General features: G+C 34.4%; 1 protein-coding gene across 2 annotated transcripts in view; it reads right to left on the bottom strand.

Annotated features, from left to right (window-relative positions):
• Window positions 1-4,827: 4,827 nt before the first annotated feature.
• ADAMTS20 (ADAM metallopeptidase with thrombospondin type 1 motif 20) overlaps window positions 4,828-19,321 on the bottom strand; it is a 134,983-nt gene continuing 120,489 nt past the window's right edge. For both annotated transcript variants that reach the window (XM_074374995.1, XM_074374996.1), the window contains exons 37-39: window positions 18,589-18,680; window positions 9,080-9,184; window positions 4,828-6,388 (exon numbers count right to left, since the gene is read on the bottom strand). In XM_074374995.1, coding sequence (XP_074231096.1) covers window positions 6,299-6,388; window positions 9,080-9,184; window positions 18,589-18,680 — 287 coding nt within the window. In that variant the 3' untranslated portion in view covers window positions 4,828-6,298. The remainder of the gene's footprint in view (window positions 6,389-9,079; window positions 9,185-18,588; window positions 18,681-19,321) is intronic.

The raw sequence follows: 19,321 nt of genomic DNA, 5'->3' as shown, positions 1-19,321 counted from the left end.
CAAGGCCTAGCTCCCATTCTAAATTTCCTTTTTTTATAGCATAGAGTCTCCCCCCAAAAATCATCACTTTAAAAGCAATTTCTTTATGTGTTCTTGGAGGCCAAGGAAGATTCTATAGTGTTAAGAATGCTCTCAGATGAAACTAGTGAGAAGAACACATGTATGTTTGTGTGACAGAGATACGGATATTGATCTGATATGGATATAAGTACCGATATTCAGTTGAGCTAAAGGGAATTCAAAGACAGTTCACCTGCAGCATTGCGCGCAGTTTCTCCTCAGACTCTTCAGACAGTTGCAGAGGAAAATTCGTGTGACATTTTTTCTTTATCACACTGTGAAATAGTTAAGAGTGGCCAGCAGATGCCACTGTTGTCAGTTGTAAATAATTCTTCACGTTTCAAATAAAGGAGATGAGTCATTTCAGGAAAAAAAAAAAATGGGGTAAGGGAAGTGTCATAAAAACCATTGTGTTATCTTTAAAAAACTGAGTGACAAAAGTCATGTTAATTGGATCTTATTTTTTGACCTTTAAACAAAACATTTAATTAGACGTTTGGTAGCTGAAAGAAATGAGCTAAATTGTTAGGAAAAAATTAACAAGGAAAATAGTAAGTCTTCTACGTTTGAAAATAATCACATTTAAAAACTAGAAGTTGATATATTCACCCATGTTGACTGATAGCTGTGTTTAATAGCAAAGATACACCTTATCCTGATCAAGGAAGAGTAAAATAAAAAATCAATTCTGTTCTTTTTTGGTTACTATTGAGGCATCATAAAACAGTTTTGTATTCGTCAAACCTACACTCAATGATGAACGAGTTGTTACTACAAAATTTACTATTAGTCATGCTATTATTTTATATTCCCATCAATATTTGTAAGTGTTAAGTATTTTAAAAATAATTTGAACCATAAATTAAAGCAGATCTACATTACCTACTCCTTGAGAAAGAATGTGCATGGTAACTATTGTTTACTTCTAGGCGAGCCTCCCAAAATCCACAGTGGGCATGACTGACCTCTCCTGGAACAACTGTATCTTCCTAGACATATTCCTGGGATGCCTCTTCATGTTTTAAAAAATGTCAGTCCTTTTGAATATCTATGAATTATAGTTCATATAGATTTTTCACATATTTTTATGTGGAATTAACTTCCTGAGTATTTTAGTTTCCTCACAAGAAAATATTAAATCTACACTGGGTAGTCAACACTCTGGTAGTTGCTGTGAGGAATTCAGAATAGAATAACATAGTTTTTCTTCTTAAGCAAAGAATACAGTAGAATAAAAAGAAAGCTTTTGTGTCTGGATAACTATGTACTATGCTAAAATGTTTCCATCATTACATAAAACGATCTATAAAAAGGTGATGTTTCATAAGATTGTTGTAAAGATTAAATTAGATAAGGATGAGAGTGTCTCTCAATATCTGGCACAAAGTAAGAGCTAAGTTAAATGCAAATTTTCACTCAAACAACAGTCTTGGAGAGCAGGTAAAATAAGTGGTCAAAACCCCAATCAAATACAAAGCAGAAAATAAAAAGTGAGTCAAAAAGGAAAAGGATACATGAAAAATTAAAAATAAAATCTTCCAGGCAGAATAGTCCAGAAAATATTTATATAGGAGGTCATACTGAGCTAATACTTGGGATAAATGTAAACATTTAAAGTGTAGAACAATGTGAAATGACCTTATTTAAGATAGAGAAAGAGTGGGAAACAAGAGAAGAATCAGTTAAGCGTGGCACTCCTATCATGTCATTCCAATCACCAATGAATCCAAAATAAATTACGTTTCAAAGTCTGCTTAGAAATTGTGGTGAAATTGGTGGACTTTATAAGAGTATCATGGTTACGTAAGAGAATATCTTTTTTTTAAAGAAATACATATTAATGTATTATGGAGTAAAAGGTCATGAGGTAATCAATCCACTCTCAAATTATTAAGAATTAATAAAATGTGTGCATGTATGACTGTGTGAATATCTCTATGTAACGTAAAAAGAAAGAGAAAGGGAGAATGATGTAGCAAATACGGTAAAATGTTAAAAAACAAAAAGTGAAACCAGCTGAAGTGTATTTGATAACTATTTGTACTATTCTTGCAGGGTTTTGTAAGTTTTAATTGTGTAAACATTTATAGATGAAGTTTAAAAATATGAAGCTATAGTCAGACAAATGCAAGCTAAATTTGTGCCAGCAGGTGCATGCTGTCAGAAATTAGGGAGAAAGTTCTTCAAGCCGGAGGGAAACGATTATCTATAGGACAGAATAAAGAGAGTTGGAAATAACAAATATGTGGATATATGTAAAGGATACTTTCATATTATCTTATTTATTTTAAAAGGCAATTGACTAAAATAAAAATATATAAAAATGAATATGTGTGTATATATGCATGACTGGGACATCATGCTGTATACCAGAAATTGGCACATTTTAACTGACTATATTTCACTTAAAATTCTTTTAAAAATGTATTTGGACATTGGAGATAGATTGTGATAGGTTAATTCCTGGAGCAAACACTAAAAAAATAAAGCAAAGAAGCATGTATAAAATGTGAATAAAAAATTGAACGCAAAAATAAACAATTAATTCAAAAGAAGGCAGAAAAGGAGGGACAATGGAACAAAGAATGTATGAAATAGAAGGCAAATAACAAGAAAGTAGACTTAACCCAACTGTATCAGTAATCGCATTCATTGTAAATGGTCTTAAATTCAGTAAGAAAAAAAAATTGTTGAACTAGATGGGAAAATTTAAAAAAAAAAACAGAACAACTATATGCTATTTAAAAAGCAAATTTAAATATAGAAGTATATATTGGCTAAAAATTAAGGATGGCAAAAGACGTATTATGCAAACACTAATTAAAAAAAAGTTGAAGTAGTTATTTCAATACTAATGTAAACTTTAACGCAAGAAGTATCACTAGAAATATACCAGAACATTTCATAAAGAAGGTCAGTTCATCAAAAAGACATACACCCATAAACATGGATGTACCTAATAATGTGCTTCTAAATTTGTGAAAAATCTAGCAGAACTAAAAGGAGAAATACAAAAATCTACAATTACAGTGGAAGAATTTAACATTTGTAGGATTAATAGAAAATTAATATTAACATTCTATTATAGAATAGAATGACTTAATCAATAGTTAATAATTTTCAGGACTATAATTTAAAAACCAGTTGATTTTACAATTAGAAAAATATCTCAATCAACACTACAATTGACACCAAAATTAGAAAAATTGTAACTCTCTCTCAGTAATTGATTCTGCAGTTAGATAAAAAAAGGATATAGAAAATATTTGAATATGAAAAACTAACTTGACCTAATTTACTTACATAAAACTGAACAAAATTATTGCAGAACATAGTTCATTTTCAAGTGCAAAAAATAAATAAATAAAACAAATCAAGTGCACATGAATATGATCCAAGATAGACCATATGCTAGACCATTAAAAAAGCCACAGCGTTTAATGGAACGTTCCCTCTCCCTTGCCAAATGCTTTGCAGACAGCAAAAAGAAGAGAACTCAAAATAAATAACTGTGCTTGGCAACTAGGAGTTCATTTGTGATTTTAGTGGAAGAAGTATCGAAGAAGTATTGAGGGTTAGAAACCATGTTACAATGGACCAAAGCTTGAATGAAAGGTGTAGAGAAGAGACCGTGAGGGTAGCAGTTTCTCGGAGAATTCAGAGTGGGAGGGAATCAAGAGCAGAGACTGGGGGGTTGGCCTTTGATGTGAACAGGGAAAGCTTTTCCCCTTAAGGAGGAAAAACAGATAAAACAGGTGTAGAGAATGCATCATCTTAAGTTAAAAACAAGTATAGAAAATATTTGTAATTAATTTAAGGTACAATGCAAAAGCATGCTTTTTTTTTCAGGGTAGAAAAAAAGTGTTTCGTATATAGTCTCTCATTTATTATTTTTTAATTGAAGTTACAATGTGCCAATTTCTGGTGTGCATCATAATGTCCCAGCATGCTTTTTGATAAGACATTCTCAAATGTTTAAATCACATTCACATAAAACTGCTTTACTCCCTTATGTTTGTTTCTTTCCTTTCTTCTTTCTTTTTTATTGGCAAGGGTGGGTGGTTTAGAGGGTGGGGAAAGGCAGGAAAGGTGGAGGAGAGGAGAGATGAGGTAAAGTGAACCAAAAAAATGAACAAGCAATTCTCAGAAAAAGAAACCTAATAGCAAATAAAAATGAGAGGATCTTCACCCAATCCAGTAATTAGAAAATATAATTCGAACAATGAAATACTGTGCTACACCGCATCAGAGCAGAAAAAAAATTTCACGTGTCACTCAGGATGCGGATACTGTAAAATGTTTACACCCTGCCAGTGGTAATTTAAATTGATTTAACCACTTTGGGAAGTAGTATTTTGGCAACATCTAGGAAAGTTGAAGATGGACAGATACAGCATCTTATTTACAAGGATCTGCTCCCTCCCTTAGGAGAGGACTGTGAGTCCTCACTCATTTCCATCTGTCTCCCATCCTACCCCACAGATAGGGAGTATATTTCCCTCCCCATTGACTAGGATTTGGTCGTGTAATTTAATTTGACCAATTGAATATGAGTAGACATGGGTACCCCTTCTATGAACAGAAGCTTTTAAAGGCATTGCACATTTTTGCCAGCCTCCTACTCATATTTCCTTGAGAAGTTTTCATCCCAACTGCAACAATTTGATTAAAATTTTTTTAGAATTTCTGAAATGATTTTAGAATTATAGAGGTTTTTTTTGGTGAAGGATTTTTTTTTTACATGGAAGGAAAATGAAAACAAAGTCCTAATGTATCACACATATATGTTTATTATTTAAAAGTTTATAAATTATAAGATTTTACTTATGAATGAAAACATTTCTAGACAATGGTACACATTTTGTATTAATGTTTGTCACTGCTTTCGGGCACATAGTGCAAAATACTTCGGTTCTGATACAGAGATCCCTATATGCATGTCTAACCACATTGGCACAAAATTGCTTTAGTACCTTATATGGTACAATAGACCCCTAGTAACTGTTTGGAAAAGAAAAACTTTGTGGGTAAAACAAATAAACTACTATTTACTGGTAAAAATCTACTGGTAGATTCAGTTTTCTTAGTTTATAGAGTAGACTGCCATAGAAAAATACTGTTTGCCTATGATTCTTTAAAAATCACATTATTATATGATACACAATTAAATTATTCACCTGAAAAAAAATCTCTTAATACCTGAGAATTTCCCCATGAATAGTTATTTTTTTATGCTATCTTTTATGTTCTGGCTTTGAGAAACCTTAGATATAAAATAACTTGAACATTTCTAATAAAAATTTTGCATACGTAAACAAAATTTTATGTTTACCAAAACAGGACCTTCAAAATTTCAATAATTCTGACTTCTCTACTTGACTAATAAAATACAGTACATAACTTTGAGAAAATAGATTTTTTAAGAGTAGACATATACATTTATAAGAGTTAAAAAGGACAGAATATAAACATTAAAAAAACAATGTATTGCTCTTAGAAGTACAATCAAATTGGAGGTAGATGTTTTAAGTCAAAATGTACTCCATCATATCTTCTTCTGTATTATACCCACAAAATTTCATATTCAGTATTCAACCCAAGTATGTTTTAAATACAAAATTATACCACATTTTTAGGGTGATTTTTTTTTGAAGCACCATCATACACAATGAAAAATGAAAAAAAAATATAAAACTAGGTATCTAAGCTGTATCAGTAGAAAGTATAATGTCTATGTATTTTTTTGATGTGACTATTCATTTACTATTTACCTGACAGGTTCAACAATGTTTATAGTAGTTTTAAGTAAGTTCATTTACCTAATTTTTCCTTGCTCCATTTTAACAAGTAGAAATAAACATTTCATTGTACAACAGGATACTGAGCCGAGATGTACATGTGTATTTATGGGTAAAACATATCTGTGGTCCAGTCCAAGCTGGTAACAGCAAAGTTATCTCGGTCTAATTCACTCCAACATCCCTGTAGATCCTACCAGAAGTTATTAAGTCCTTTAAAGGGTCCCAATTAGAGTCGCACATCATTCAGATTATTTTGAAGGCCTTGAAAAATTAAGCAGTGATTTGACTCCCTGATGAGCACCTTGAAGCAAAGGCGCAGTTCTTTTAGACATGGAAGTCTCAGGAAGGGAAGACTGAAGAAATGGGCACCAGCTATCTGCACGTTCCAGAGAATGTCTCCTCTCTGGACGGACACACGGGTCCCACTTCCGAACGATTCATATGACTTGAATTGGGAGACCAGTAGTCGCGTGAGGAACACACTTGCCGCAGAACCCTCCGCATCTGCCGTAGACTTTGGTTCCATCCTGAAAGTAGGAAGAGACAGAGACATAGGAGAGTCTGTTACAAGCCAGTATCTCCATGCACAAGGCAGAAAAAGCAAGTGCGTGGAATCGTGCGGTTGAATTGATTAGCCGAGGTTTCTTGTAACAATTACTCTTGAGGTCAGAGATCACGCCATTTCAGGATTAGCTGCAATTGGTGGTCACGGGAATTAGGTAACCTGAGATTCATATTAGCTTCTTGATGATTATAAGCCACACTGTAACGTAAGCAATTCATCTCAATCCACGTATTTTTCATCAAAGTGTCTGTTTGCTTCAGTGAGTTTATTAAAACTTCTCCCAATATATTGTCCACAACTACATGATTTTATATAAGATTCTCACAGACTAAATAAAAGGAAGATATTATGCAAACTTGACCTTAACTGTAGGCAAGTCATATTAACTTCAAACATCTCATAGAAGCATTAGAAACACAGCATGAAGAAAATAAAGAAGGTGATAAAATGGAGGGAAAAAACTGGACTGAAAGCAGTAATTATAGTTAGAAAAGGACTGAAAAAGGAGAGTCTTCTTTGTTTTAGGAAAGCAGAGCTGTTCACTGAGGAATGGGTGGGCAAAGGCTGGTGAAGGAAGAGGTTGAGGGGTGGGTGCAGCTCAAGTGATAGAGTGCCTGCTCAGAATGCACCAGGTCCTGGTTCAATCCCCAGGACCTCCATTACAAAAAAATGAAATAGAGACACCTAATGACCTCCCCCGACTACCAGATAGGAGGTGGTCAGGACATGCTCGATTTTCTTTCCAGACCACTTCCCATTTTTAGGTCCAAAAGTCATCTGATAGGATAAAGCAAAAATAGCTTGAACTCCTGTCCTTTCTAGAGAAGGTAAGTTTTGTTCTATTCTGTGTTTGTTTTTGTTTTTTTAATCGAAGGAGGGAGGGTAGAGAAGGAAAGTTTGGGTGCCTGGAACTTTGGGAGATGAAGAATAGCTTGAAATTAGGGTTTTTTGAGCTTGCCTTTCTTTCAGAAGCTTTCTGAACTCTAGAGAATCTAAGTAAAACAGAGAAGGGAATGGCAGGAAAAAATTCCAATTTATATGTATATACATGTTTGCCAACGGATCATTTAAGTAAACTCCTAATCTTGATTAAATTTACTGGCAAATGAAAATATGCCTGCATTTCCTTAAGTATATTTGGGTTCCACGAGTCTCAGTTTCACATCGGGCATCAGATCACAGGAAATATTTTCATGTGCAGCATTTTTGATTGAGGTAGAAATTCTCAGATAAATAAATAAGTAATCTTTAGAATAGAACTTAAAATAAAATAGAAGCAAAAGAAATGACTGTACTAAATAGTTCTATTTACTGCTGAACTCAGCAAGATATCATTTAGGCTACAGATATCTAAAAGTTGGATCAGCAAGGTCAGAATATCTCAGTGCACTGTCTACATTGCTCAGCGTATACTTTACCTAAGTAATTAATTTATTTCCATTCTTCCACCAAAAAGGATTAAACCTAAATATGCTAAATAAATACTTAAAAATAAATAGGAAGGGGGGTGGGGAAGGGTATATAGCTCAGTGGTAGAGCGCACGCTTAGCATGCACAAGGTCCTGGGTTCAATCATCAGTACCGTCATTAATAAATAAATAAATTAATAGACTAATTAACTCCCCCCCCCGAAGAAAATAAAATTAAATGAAAATAAATACCCATTTGTTTTTAAAGCCTCCTGCTTACCCATAAGACAGAAATCATTAAAATTTTAATTCTTTAATTATTAATCAAAACCAATTTCATCATCTTCATAAAGAGATGGTTTTAAAGTCTGTGAATATCAGAAAATTGAATTCCATTCAGAAATAATATTCCTATAAATGGGAGAGTAACAGAAATCACTTTTATTGAGAGAACCAAAAAGCATAAAACATTAGAGTGGGCAGGAGCTGTTGATGGTGGGGATTTATGTGCTATGCAGGTGAGCACACTTAGACTGTAGATCCGGACTTACTCTAGGTAAGAGTCATGCCGTCTAAGGCACGGTGACCGGGAGCCATCGTACAGAGCGCAGGTGCCAGTGCACCAGCGCAGCAGGAGGCTTAAATGCGTTCTGGATGATACACCTGCTGTAGGTGAACCCCAGAGAACAATGTCATCTAGTTAAAAGAGAGAAAAATATGTGTACAACCATAAAATATATTCCTAATTCGTACAGAAACGATAAAGGATATCTGTTAAGTGACAAATGGCTCTAACGTCATCCCCATCAGCAAATCAAAGCAGTGAGTAGATAAACCAAAAACTTACCCCTCACTTTGAAATAGTAAAACCTCCAAACTTTTCATAATCGAAGTATAGCTAAAAGCACTACTCCTTTCTGAAGTACCTGTGTTTCAAGCCGTTAGCCTCGAACTCGAGCTAGTCAAATCTGTGCTCTGGCATTTGATTTTGTGTTCAGATGTCTACAGCCTGTACGTGAATTTATATGTGTATAAAACCTACATGTACACATGAATAAAAATGAACCCAATTCCATAATTTCATAAATTAATGTTATATCTCATTATATGGAATCCATCTCTTATATGCAATAACCCATTAGTCATTAACTTCATATAACTCGAAATTTAAGGTTGAGGACCTTTAATGCCAGTTTACAGCAGAGAAGGAGTTCCAGCAGGCCCTTTGGTCCAGCAGCACCTACCTGTGATCTGTGTATGATGGCCGAGGCATAGCTGCCCTGAGCAAGCCACTTCGCTGTGCTGGATATCTTCATCCCAGTCCCTGCCAAATTAATGCTGAATTGTCCCTGGATTAGAAACAAAACAAAATAAAAAGAGGTGGAATTCATAAAATATTTTAAGAATGCAGTTGGCTGGAAACACTTGAATTAAAATTCTATAAGAAAGGGCTCAAGTTGGTTTTCCAGTTGCTTTCCTTAGAAAATGACGGAGTATCGATACAACCTTTCACTAAAGAAGACGAACTAGCTCATGCTTTTTAAAATTGATTACAAACAAGTCTTCTCAATTACAAGAGACAAATGAAATAACACCAGGTAATGTCACTTGTGCAAAAGCAACTCTGTCCAACCCTGGGACTCGAAGGCTTGAGAGCTAGAGCTTGTTTCTGTAGCAAATAGGCAAGTCCGGACAGATAAGGTGTTCACAGGGACTCATCCCAGACTTCAGCATCTCTCCAGCTTCAGTTCTTGACCCCTCATTGCTAACTTCCCTGATAAGTTGCATCCATTCAGTGTATTTTCTAGAATCTTCTGTCACTGTGCCCTTACTTTTTATGGTAAGAACTGTACTTTTTTAACTTACCACACAAAACTATGGAACGTGGTGTTACTGCCCCAGCTATCACACCCTTTTTAAGCACCCAGAAGTGCTTCGTGGACGTGTGATGCCACATGATCTACACACGTGGTGTGTGAGCCCCCTAGTGGCTTCATGATCTAATCATTTTCAAGACACAAGAACAAGTTTCATATCAGGATATTTCGGATGACCTCTGCTAAAAATTAAACTTTAAGTATCTGTTAAATCAGAAAGTGTGGGACTGAAATGAGTAAAATTTGTGGCACATTTATATAATCTTGTAGTATAGACGTATACACTGGAAAGTTGAAGTACTTAATCAATGCTAATTAAGCCTCCTGCCAATGCTTAATTTACATTCAGATCTAGAGGGATATTAACACATTCTTACATCACAAAGTTATCCCATGGCCTAAGCCTCAGGAATCTCGAGCAAGACTGTGATAAAACATTAAGGATTATATTATTTGGCACCTTAAAAAAATTTTTTTTAATATTTATTTATTATTTTTTTGTTTTGGTGGGGGTAGGGGAGGTAATTAGATTTAATTTATTTTTAGAGGAGGTCCTGGGGATTGAACCCAGGACTTAGCGCATGCTAAGCATGTGCTCTACCACTGAGCTATACCCTCCCCTCAAAGGCCCTCCCCACAAAGGTTATATTATTTGAATTAAAATATTATCTCATCATGAAAGCAAAGATTAAATAGATTTCAAATATATTTATAATATAAATTATTACTATTGCTAAAAACAATTATATATCAATTTAGTTTATTAACTTAGATTTTTTTTTAGCAATCTAATATATTTCTTATTTAAAACCAAATGGAGATTCAAATACATTTACAATGCAATGATAATACATGGAGAGTTTTCCCTATCTCAGAAGTAATTTTTTTAGATAAATTCCAAAGAAAGTTTCATATTATATACATCATTTGGTTATGAAATTTTTAATATGACCCATATGTTTGCTTCATTGCTCTATTCCCAGGGCCCAAAGGGGAGTCTTAGCTACACAGTAACTGTTTTTCAACAGGTGAATTAAGTGCGGCATTATAAATATTAAATCTTAGCCTTATTAAAGTAAATACATAAATATACATCTAAACCCTTCATACTCTGACAATGACAGTAATGCTAGATACATTAGAATTTTACATTAGTAAATACTGGAAAGAGAAGAACAAATTCTAAGGATACACCTTACTATTTGATACTTAATTGATACTTTGCACCAGATACCTCCATCCCACAGTAACTCATAATAAACATGTCTCTCACCAAGTAAAATTCCTTAAAAGTGGGAATATATTCTGTGATGTAGGTTTCCTGTGACCAGCCGCTTACTGAGTGTCCCAGTTGGGTCAGGCAGTGTTCTCACAGCCTAATATTCTGCATTCTTTACTTCCCTGCTCAGGGTTACCTGGAAGCATTCAAATGTGTATACAATGGACGTGAAAGGGAAAACTGCAGCTGACTACTGAGAGACTTAGGTGGTCATTAACACAACCAGGTGAGTGTGGTAAGACCTGTTGCTCCATTTCTCCAGACTAATTTTCATAGGCTTTGCTTACGTCCTTGGTCCTTGTTAAAAAGCTACATAATACAATCTGAAAGAAATGGTAAAACAATTCATCTGAAATTTGGGATGATATTGAGAGAGGTAAAAATACATTTTTCTCATTTGTTCAAAATTCATTGAGTGGCAGACTTGGTGTCGAGTACTATGGGAATACAGAGACCCGTCTTACTCCAGATCTGACAAGTGAAGCACAGACTGGTGGTTGTCTGAGGCAGGAGTCGGGGGTAAGGGAAATGGGTTAGGGTGGACAAAAAATACAAACTCCCAGTTACAAGATAAATAAACTCTGGGGATGCAACGTGCAATACGGTGACTACAGTTAGCAATAATGTATTGTATATTTGAAAGTGGCTAAGAGAATAAATCCTAAAAGTTCTCATCACAAAAGAAAAATAATTGCAATTATGTAAGGTGATAGGTGTGAACTAAAATTATTGTGGTGATCATTTTGCAGTATATACATGATCATATCATTATGTTGCATACCTTAATTCAGTGTTATTTGACAATTGTATCTTAATAAAATAGGGGGAAATACACCTGATGAGTGAAATCACATATAAGCATAATTCAATGTAATGCGATATAGAGAATTATAGGTGCCATTAAACGGTACTGGTAGGTTCCTATGGAACTTCAGAAGTAATAAATGATTGAATAAATATATTAATTAATTATATCAATTCCAAGACATCAGTTAACCCTAAAATTCAAGCCTCCTTAAACCTCATCCTTAACTCAAAAAATTAGTTCAACATAGGAGCAATTTAAAAAAAAAATTTTTAAGTAGTATGAAGTTTAACTCCTCTTCTACTCTCTTGACATTTTTTCAGAAGAGGTCACCCTAAGAAGTAAAATTCTAACAGCCAAATCCCAAGTGGAGGTTTAGGTGAATCAAAAGACCCAGGCATTCAACAAATTGGAATGTCTGCCCTTGAGTAATTAGCTGCATCAAAGAAAAAAGTAGTTACGGATACAAGATAGAGGAAAAGCATAAAGTAGATGCAAGTTTCAATGTTCCACTTCTTTGACTGACTGGTTGGATCATATGTGCTCATGGCATCATTAGGTTTTACAATTTTAAAATTTGTTGCACATGCTTTAATATGAATGGGATCTATAGATCTAATGCAATTCCAATAAAAATTCTACCAGGAATTTTTATAAGTGTAGAAGAAATCTGATTCTAAAATTTATATTGAAAGACAAAGAAACTAAAATAATTAAAACAAGTTTGGAAAAAAAAGAATAAAGTTGAAGGACCCATACTACCTTACTTTAACACAATATAAGGCTATCATAATCAAGACAATGCTGTGTTGATGAAGAGAGATAGGCAGATCAATGGAACAGAAGAGAAAGTCAGAAACAGACCCACATAAATATGTCCAATTGATTTTTGACAAAGGTGGAAGGCAATTTACTGGAGAAAATACTGCCTTTTCAACAAATGATGTTAGGACAATTGGATGTCTACAGACAAAACCCCTCAGACTTCATACAATATTAGTTCAAAATCAATCATAGGTCTAGATGTAAAACATAAAACTATTTTTTTTTTAGAAAGCATAGATGTAAATCTTTGTAACTTAGAGTAAGTCAAAGAGTTCTTAAATATAACACTAAATATGCAATCCATAAGGGAAAAAAATGATAAATTTGATTTTATTAAAATTTAAAACTTCCGCTCTATGTAAGACACTTAAGAGAAAGAAAAGTTAAGGTCCAGACCAGGATAAAGATATTTACAAATGTAACATCTAACAAACAACTCATATCCAGAATATATAAAGAACTCTCAAAACTAAACAGCAAGCAAACAACCAACCTAATTGTAAAAATGAGCAAAAGATTTGGACATACCATTCGCCAAAGAGGATATACAGGCAACAAATAAGCACATGAAAGATGCTTAACAACAACAACAAAAAAGCTTAACATATCATCCACTAGTGAAATGCAAGTTAAAACTACAACGAGATACCACTTAAGACTGGGAAACAAACAAGGGAAAAACTTGACAATACGAAGCACTGACAAGGAACCAAAGCAATCAGAACTTTAATCTTTGCTGGTGGAAATAAAAAAATGCAGCTCTATCAGACAGTTTGTCTGTTTCTTATAAAGTTAAACATACACATACCATATGATCATACAATCTCACTCATAAGAACTTATCTTTAGAGAAGTGAAAATATATGTTCACATAAAAACCTGTATACAAATGTGCATATCAGCTCTATTCAAAATCTCTAAGAACTACAAACAACTTATTTTCTTCCAACAGCAAGACATGAATTGATAAACTGCAGGACAACTATATGACACCCATATAATGAAATAATTCTCAGCAATAACAAAGAATAAATTACTGATATATGCAACAACACAGATGGGTCTCAAAAGCATTATATTGACTAAAAGAATCCAGTCGCAAAAGGTTACATATTTTATGATTCCATTAATATGACATTTGTTTGACATTTCAGAAATGGCAAAGCTAAATTAACAGAGAACAGATCAGTATTTAGCAGGAGTTAGGCGAGAGGGAGGACTTGACCGTGGAGGAAGTGTGAGGGAACCGGTCTACGTTCAGCTGATGGTGATAGCAACATGAATCTGTACATATGTTAGAGCTGTATACCAATAAAGGCAATTTTACTGTATGTTATTTTTTTTTAAATTAAAAATGTGAATGGATAAAAATCCACTTAAAGAAAAAGATTTCCAGTTGACTTGCAAACAAAACTCAGTACCTGCTATATGTAAGAGACACACTTAAAACGAAGTGATTCATAAAAGCCAAAATTAAAAGGATGTGCAAGAGCACATCAGACACATGGACATAAAAAGAGAACAGAGGCAGCAAATCCTGACAAGGTACAAAGTAGAATTCAAGTCTCAAGTTAGGAAAACGTGACAAAGAAGTGCTAAAAACCATTCACAATGAAGACATAACAAATGAATATTATGCTCCAAATAGCACAGCAACTTTTGTGAAGCGAAAACTATAGGAAATGAAAGGAGACATAGAGAGAGAGAAACACCCTAATATAGGAAATTTTCATATATCACTTTTATTAACAAGACAGATCAAGTGGGCAAAAATAAGGAGAGAGATTATCTAAACAATATAGTCAAAGGTAGATCTTACGGATATATGTCAAACTCTGCATCCTGATAATAAAGAATACACATTCAAAATATTTGAAAACTGACTCTGAATACTCAAAATGCATGCCGGCCATGATCCTCTGGCTTTGGTTATTTCTCTTGCTCTCAAGTAATTGACATTAATTACAAAATAGCTATAGAGATACATTTTTTTTAATGGCTCTGTGAAAAGTACCAGACATTTTACTTCACTTGCCTTTTGATATATGTATTCTAAAGTCACATCACACTCCTTACTTCATCTTATACTGCAATGTGGCAGAGTTTATTTTCCCTAAAGATTGCCATGTGTGTCCATTCTCTTTTTAGCATTCATGTCCTGGGGTGCCCAGTCATAGGCAAACACAGAGGATGTGGTTTTGACGAATCCCAAACAACAGAGTAAGTTCTTTCCGTAACATCAAACATCTGGAGAGTATTCATGCAAATGTTGTGTAACTTAACACAGAATCTGGTTTATGTATTTGACAGACTATCTCCAAGAATACTGGGCAGTTTGTATTTTTGGTAACAGTAACTTCAGGCAATTGAATACAGACTGAAAAAAAAAATGGGCGTAACTTTTTTTGACAGGACATACCTATGCCTAGTAACATCCAACTTGAAAATAGAGCTTTGCGTTCCAGAAATGCCTATAGAACTATATGAGGGAGGCATCTCACCTTGATGGACAAAGAGGAGCATTTTATTACTGTACTGGTGCTGCTTTTGACGGTATCAAGGATCTTGGATAGGTTGTTAACACAGGGGATCAGTTTCTTCAATTATAGACTGGGATGACCCAGCTTATAATTACATAAGTTTCTCAAAATATTGTAGGGGGAAAATGAGGTCACATAAAAATTGAAGAACTAGAGCTAGAAATCAACAAAAATAGCTGTTTTCGCATTTAAAAACCTGATGGTGCCAAGACCTCTTATTCAGACTCTATGCTCATCAAGAAATAGTCTGTTTATAATAATTAGCTTGCTGTTAAGGTATTTTCCCTAAGGAAGGTTTACTAAGGAGATAAAAGGAGAATAGCCAGGCAGAAGCTCGACAAGAAAATGGAGGAGCTGAAGAATACTTTAAACCAACAAGGCCTGACAGACATCTACAGAGCACTTTACCCAGTGACCACAGAACACACATTCCTTCCAAGTACATACTGAACATTTTCCAGGATCGCCATATGCTGTGCTATAAAACAAGCCTCCATAAATTCTAAAAGATCGAATACTACAAAGTGTGTTTTCCAACCACAATGGAATGAAAGTAGAAATCAAGAACAGAAGGAAACCTGGGAAATTCACAAATATATGGACTTAAAACACTGTCCTCTTAAATAACAAATCAGTCAAATAAGACATCACAAGTGACAATAGAAAATCCTTCAAGATGAATGAAAATGAATGCACAACATACCGAAACTTCAGGGATGCTGCAGAACAAGTGCTTTTTAAAGGGAAATGGATAGCAGGCAATGCTTTTATTAAAAGAGGGAGAAGATCTCATACCAATAACCTACATTTCCACTTTAAGGCACTGAAAAATAGGAGAGCAAATTAAATTGAAAGCCAGCAGAAGGAAGGAAATGAGACAGAATAGAGTGAAAACTGGTGAAATAAAGAAGACAAAAATAACAGAGAAAATCAACAAAATCAAAAGTTGGTTTCTTGAAAAGAACAAAACTGGCAAACCAAGAAAAGAGAGAGGAGACTCAAATGACTAAAATCAGGAATGAAAGAAGGGACATGACTGCAAAACCTACAGAAATATAAGGGATTATAAGGGAATACTATGAACAATGTGTGCCAACCAATTAGATAACTTTGATGAAACAGACACATTTCCTAAAAAAAAAACCATGAAGACTCAAGAAGAACTAAAACATCTGAAAAGATCTACAATAAGAGATTGAGTTAATAATTAAAATAACTTTCAAAAAGAAATGCCCAGTCCCAAATGGCTTTAGCTGGTGAATTCTACCAAACATTAATTTTTCACAAACTCTTCCAAAAAAATAGAAGAGGAGGGAACATGTCCCAGTTTATCCTAGGAAGCCAGTATTTCCCCAATACAAAAACTAGACAAAGAGACCACAAGAAAAGAAAATGCTAGGCCAGTATCTCTTCTGAATACAGATGAAAAATTCTCAGCAAGGCAGACCCAATCTATCAACATATAAAAAGGGTTATACATCAGGAGCAAGTGGGATTCTCCCCAGGAACGCAAGATTGTTTCAGCACGCAAACATCCATCAGCGTGATGCACCACATCACCACAGCAATGGGCAAGAACCACAGGGGCATCTCAGTAAATGCAGAAGAAGCATTTGACAACATCCTACATTCATGATAAAACCACTTAAATGAGGACTAGAAGGGCACTTCTTCAACCTGATCAAAGGCATGTACAAAACACTCACAGCTAACACACTCAGTGATACAGGACTAAATACTTTTCTCCTAAAATCAGGACTAAGACAAGGGTGTCCACCCTTGCCACTTCTACTCAACACTGTACTGGAAGCGTTAGCCAGTGCAACGAGGCAAGATAAAGAAATAAAAGGCATCCAGATCACAAAGGAAGAGTAAAACTATCTTCATTTTTATATGATGTTACTGTGTATATAGAAAACCCTATGGAATCAAATAAAAATGACTGCAACTAACAAATGAATCCAGCAAGATTGCAGAATACAAGATCAATTTACACAAATGTAAGCAAAAATTCATGATATATTGAGGTCTCAGATTTGGGGGGGGTCTCTTTACTGGACAACTCTCCCTGTCACAAATCTTCTTGATCCTGAGCTGGAATCTTCTGCCCCACTAATGCCTCCTGGAGTAACACAAACTGAGGCCACTCCTCTTTCATGGAGCTCTTTAAATATCTAATGATAGTTCTGATAACCTCCCACTCTCTTCCTAGCTAGCATCTTCGTTTTCCTCCCATGACACAGTTTAAACCTTCCTTACCTTTTATCCTGATTGTTGCTTTCGACTCCTAGATAGGTTAAAATGTTATCTCTTCCAGACAGAAATTTTAAAATAAGTATAATATTCCAGTGACAAGTACAAATAACTCTCTTGGTCTCAATATTGTGTTTTGGTACCTTATGATTATACTGGGTGGTTTAGAAATCACTGTGTGGTCTATGTTGAGCTCACAGTGGTTGAATAAAACACCTAAGTCTTTTTTATATGACATCGCCAAGTTCTATTTGCATTTCTGGACCTAAGATTTATATATTTATTCTAGTTAACTTTTTTCTTATTCATTTGAGCCTATAGTTCTAATGTCTTTTGATTTCGTTTGTGTCCTCTAATACAGAAAGTGCCCTCTCTTTTTAACATAAGTGTACCTTCCATGTTATATGATGAATGTTGTAAATGAGAAGTTCCTAGAAGGGAGGGCTCTGGCAAACCCTTAGCTTATCTCTTTCAAATGATATCAATATTATAATTACCACCTCTTATGTATTAGTTTTCAACTGTCTATAAATCTAGCTAACAATGCTATAGTCCTCTAGCTTATATCTCCATCTTTATCCTAAAAATGTTGCTCACGGAGACTTATAAGATCTTTGTTAAAAAATGAGATATTAAGTTTATTCTAGGAAGCGTGTTCTGTACTGGAAATCTCAGAGACAACGTAAAAGGATGTGTGTAGAGAACTATGGAAACGAAAGAATAAAAACAAGAACAAAGACATGGGAATGTTCTATTTCAGAGATAATATAAAGTTGTTCTGAGAATGGTACAGACCCAGATAGCTAGTGTAACTGCTGTTAGCAGCAGTGTATGAAAGTCATATGCTTGTGATCCAATCCTCTACCTTGTACCGTATGTCCATTCATTTCTATGGATTAAGCAGAAAGAGTAAAAAATGGTAAAGCATCCCATTCAGAAATGGTATCTGAACAATTTAAAAGTCTTATAACTACACCTTTCAAACAAACCCAATATTGCCAAAGATGCTTTTCCTCCAAGTTTACCTGCAAGTTTTGAAATAGATTTTATGTAAGAAGTTTGCATTTACTGTTACATCTCTTGCAATATTCTGATTAAAAAAAAAATGAATGAGAGAAACGGTATCCATTTTTTTTCAGCGTGAGGGAAAAATAATCAAACAAGTATGAAAAACCTGTGGGCATCTGGCAGCACTGTAGCAATCTCCAGCTGTGGCGAATGGAACTGCATTTCCAAATATTGTCCGGGCAAAAAGGAGGTCTGTAGCTAGAAAATAACAAATGAAACTCTTGAGCATCGAGACATTGTATGCTTTCAAATCTTCACTGCAAAACATACAGTCTTCCCATTATAGTCATAATATATTCATATCATTAATCCAGTATCTTAAGCAAAAAATGCTGCACAATTGTAGAACATAACAAACATTAGGCTCTCAAACTTTTCTTTAGTATAAAAATGTTCATCTCATAAATTGACCTAAAAATGTAGCCAGCACATCTGTAACTAATCCAGAAGTTTTAAAAACTAAATGAATGCTTTATTATATTTTATATCATAGTGAATATCTAAAATAAATAAAGTGGATTTGGGAGCAAAATTACAGAAGAAAAACATTATTTAAATAAAGTATGACAAAACAACACATGAGTGCTTGTAGACAGTATACATATCAATTCACTTAGGGAATTTGAAAACACCCAGCTAAAAAGTGTGTCATACTTTATTTAAATGTTTTTCTTCTGTAATTTTGCTCCTAACTCCACTTTATTTATTTTAGATATTCACTGGATTTAGAGAAATGGAGGAAGAACTGGTGATGTAAGACTGAGGGGAAAGTTTGCTGAAAAAATGTTCCCGAGTAGGTACAAAGTGATGAACCCAGAGCCCAAGCAGAGAGGGTTGCT

Source organism: Camelus bactrianus, chromosome 12 (genome assembly GCF_048773025.1).
Source record: "Camelus bactrianus isolate YW-2024 breed Bactrian camel chromosome 12, ASM4877302v1, whole genome shotgun sequence".
Taxonomy (NCBI): Eukaryota; Metazoa; Chordata; class Mammalia; order Artiodactyla; family Camelidae; genus Camelus; species Camelus bactrianus.
This window is presented reverse-complemented; position numbering and strand designations above follow the sequence as displayed.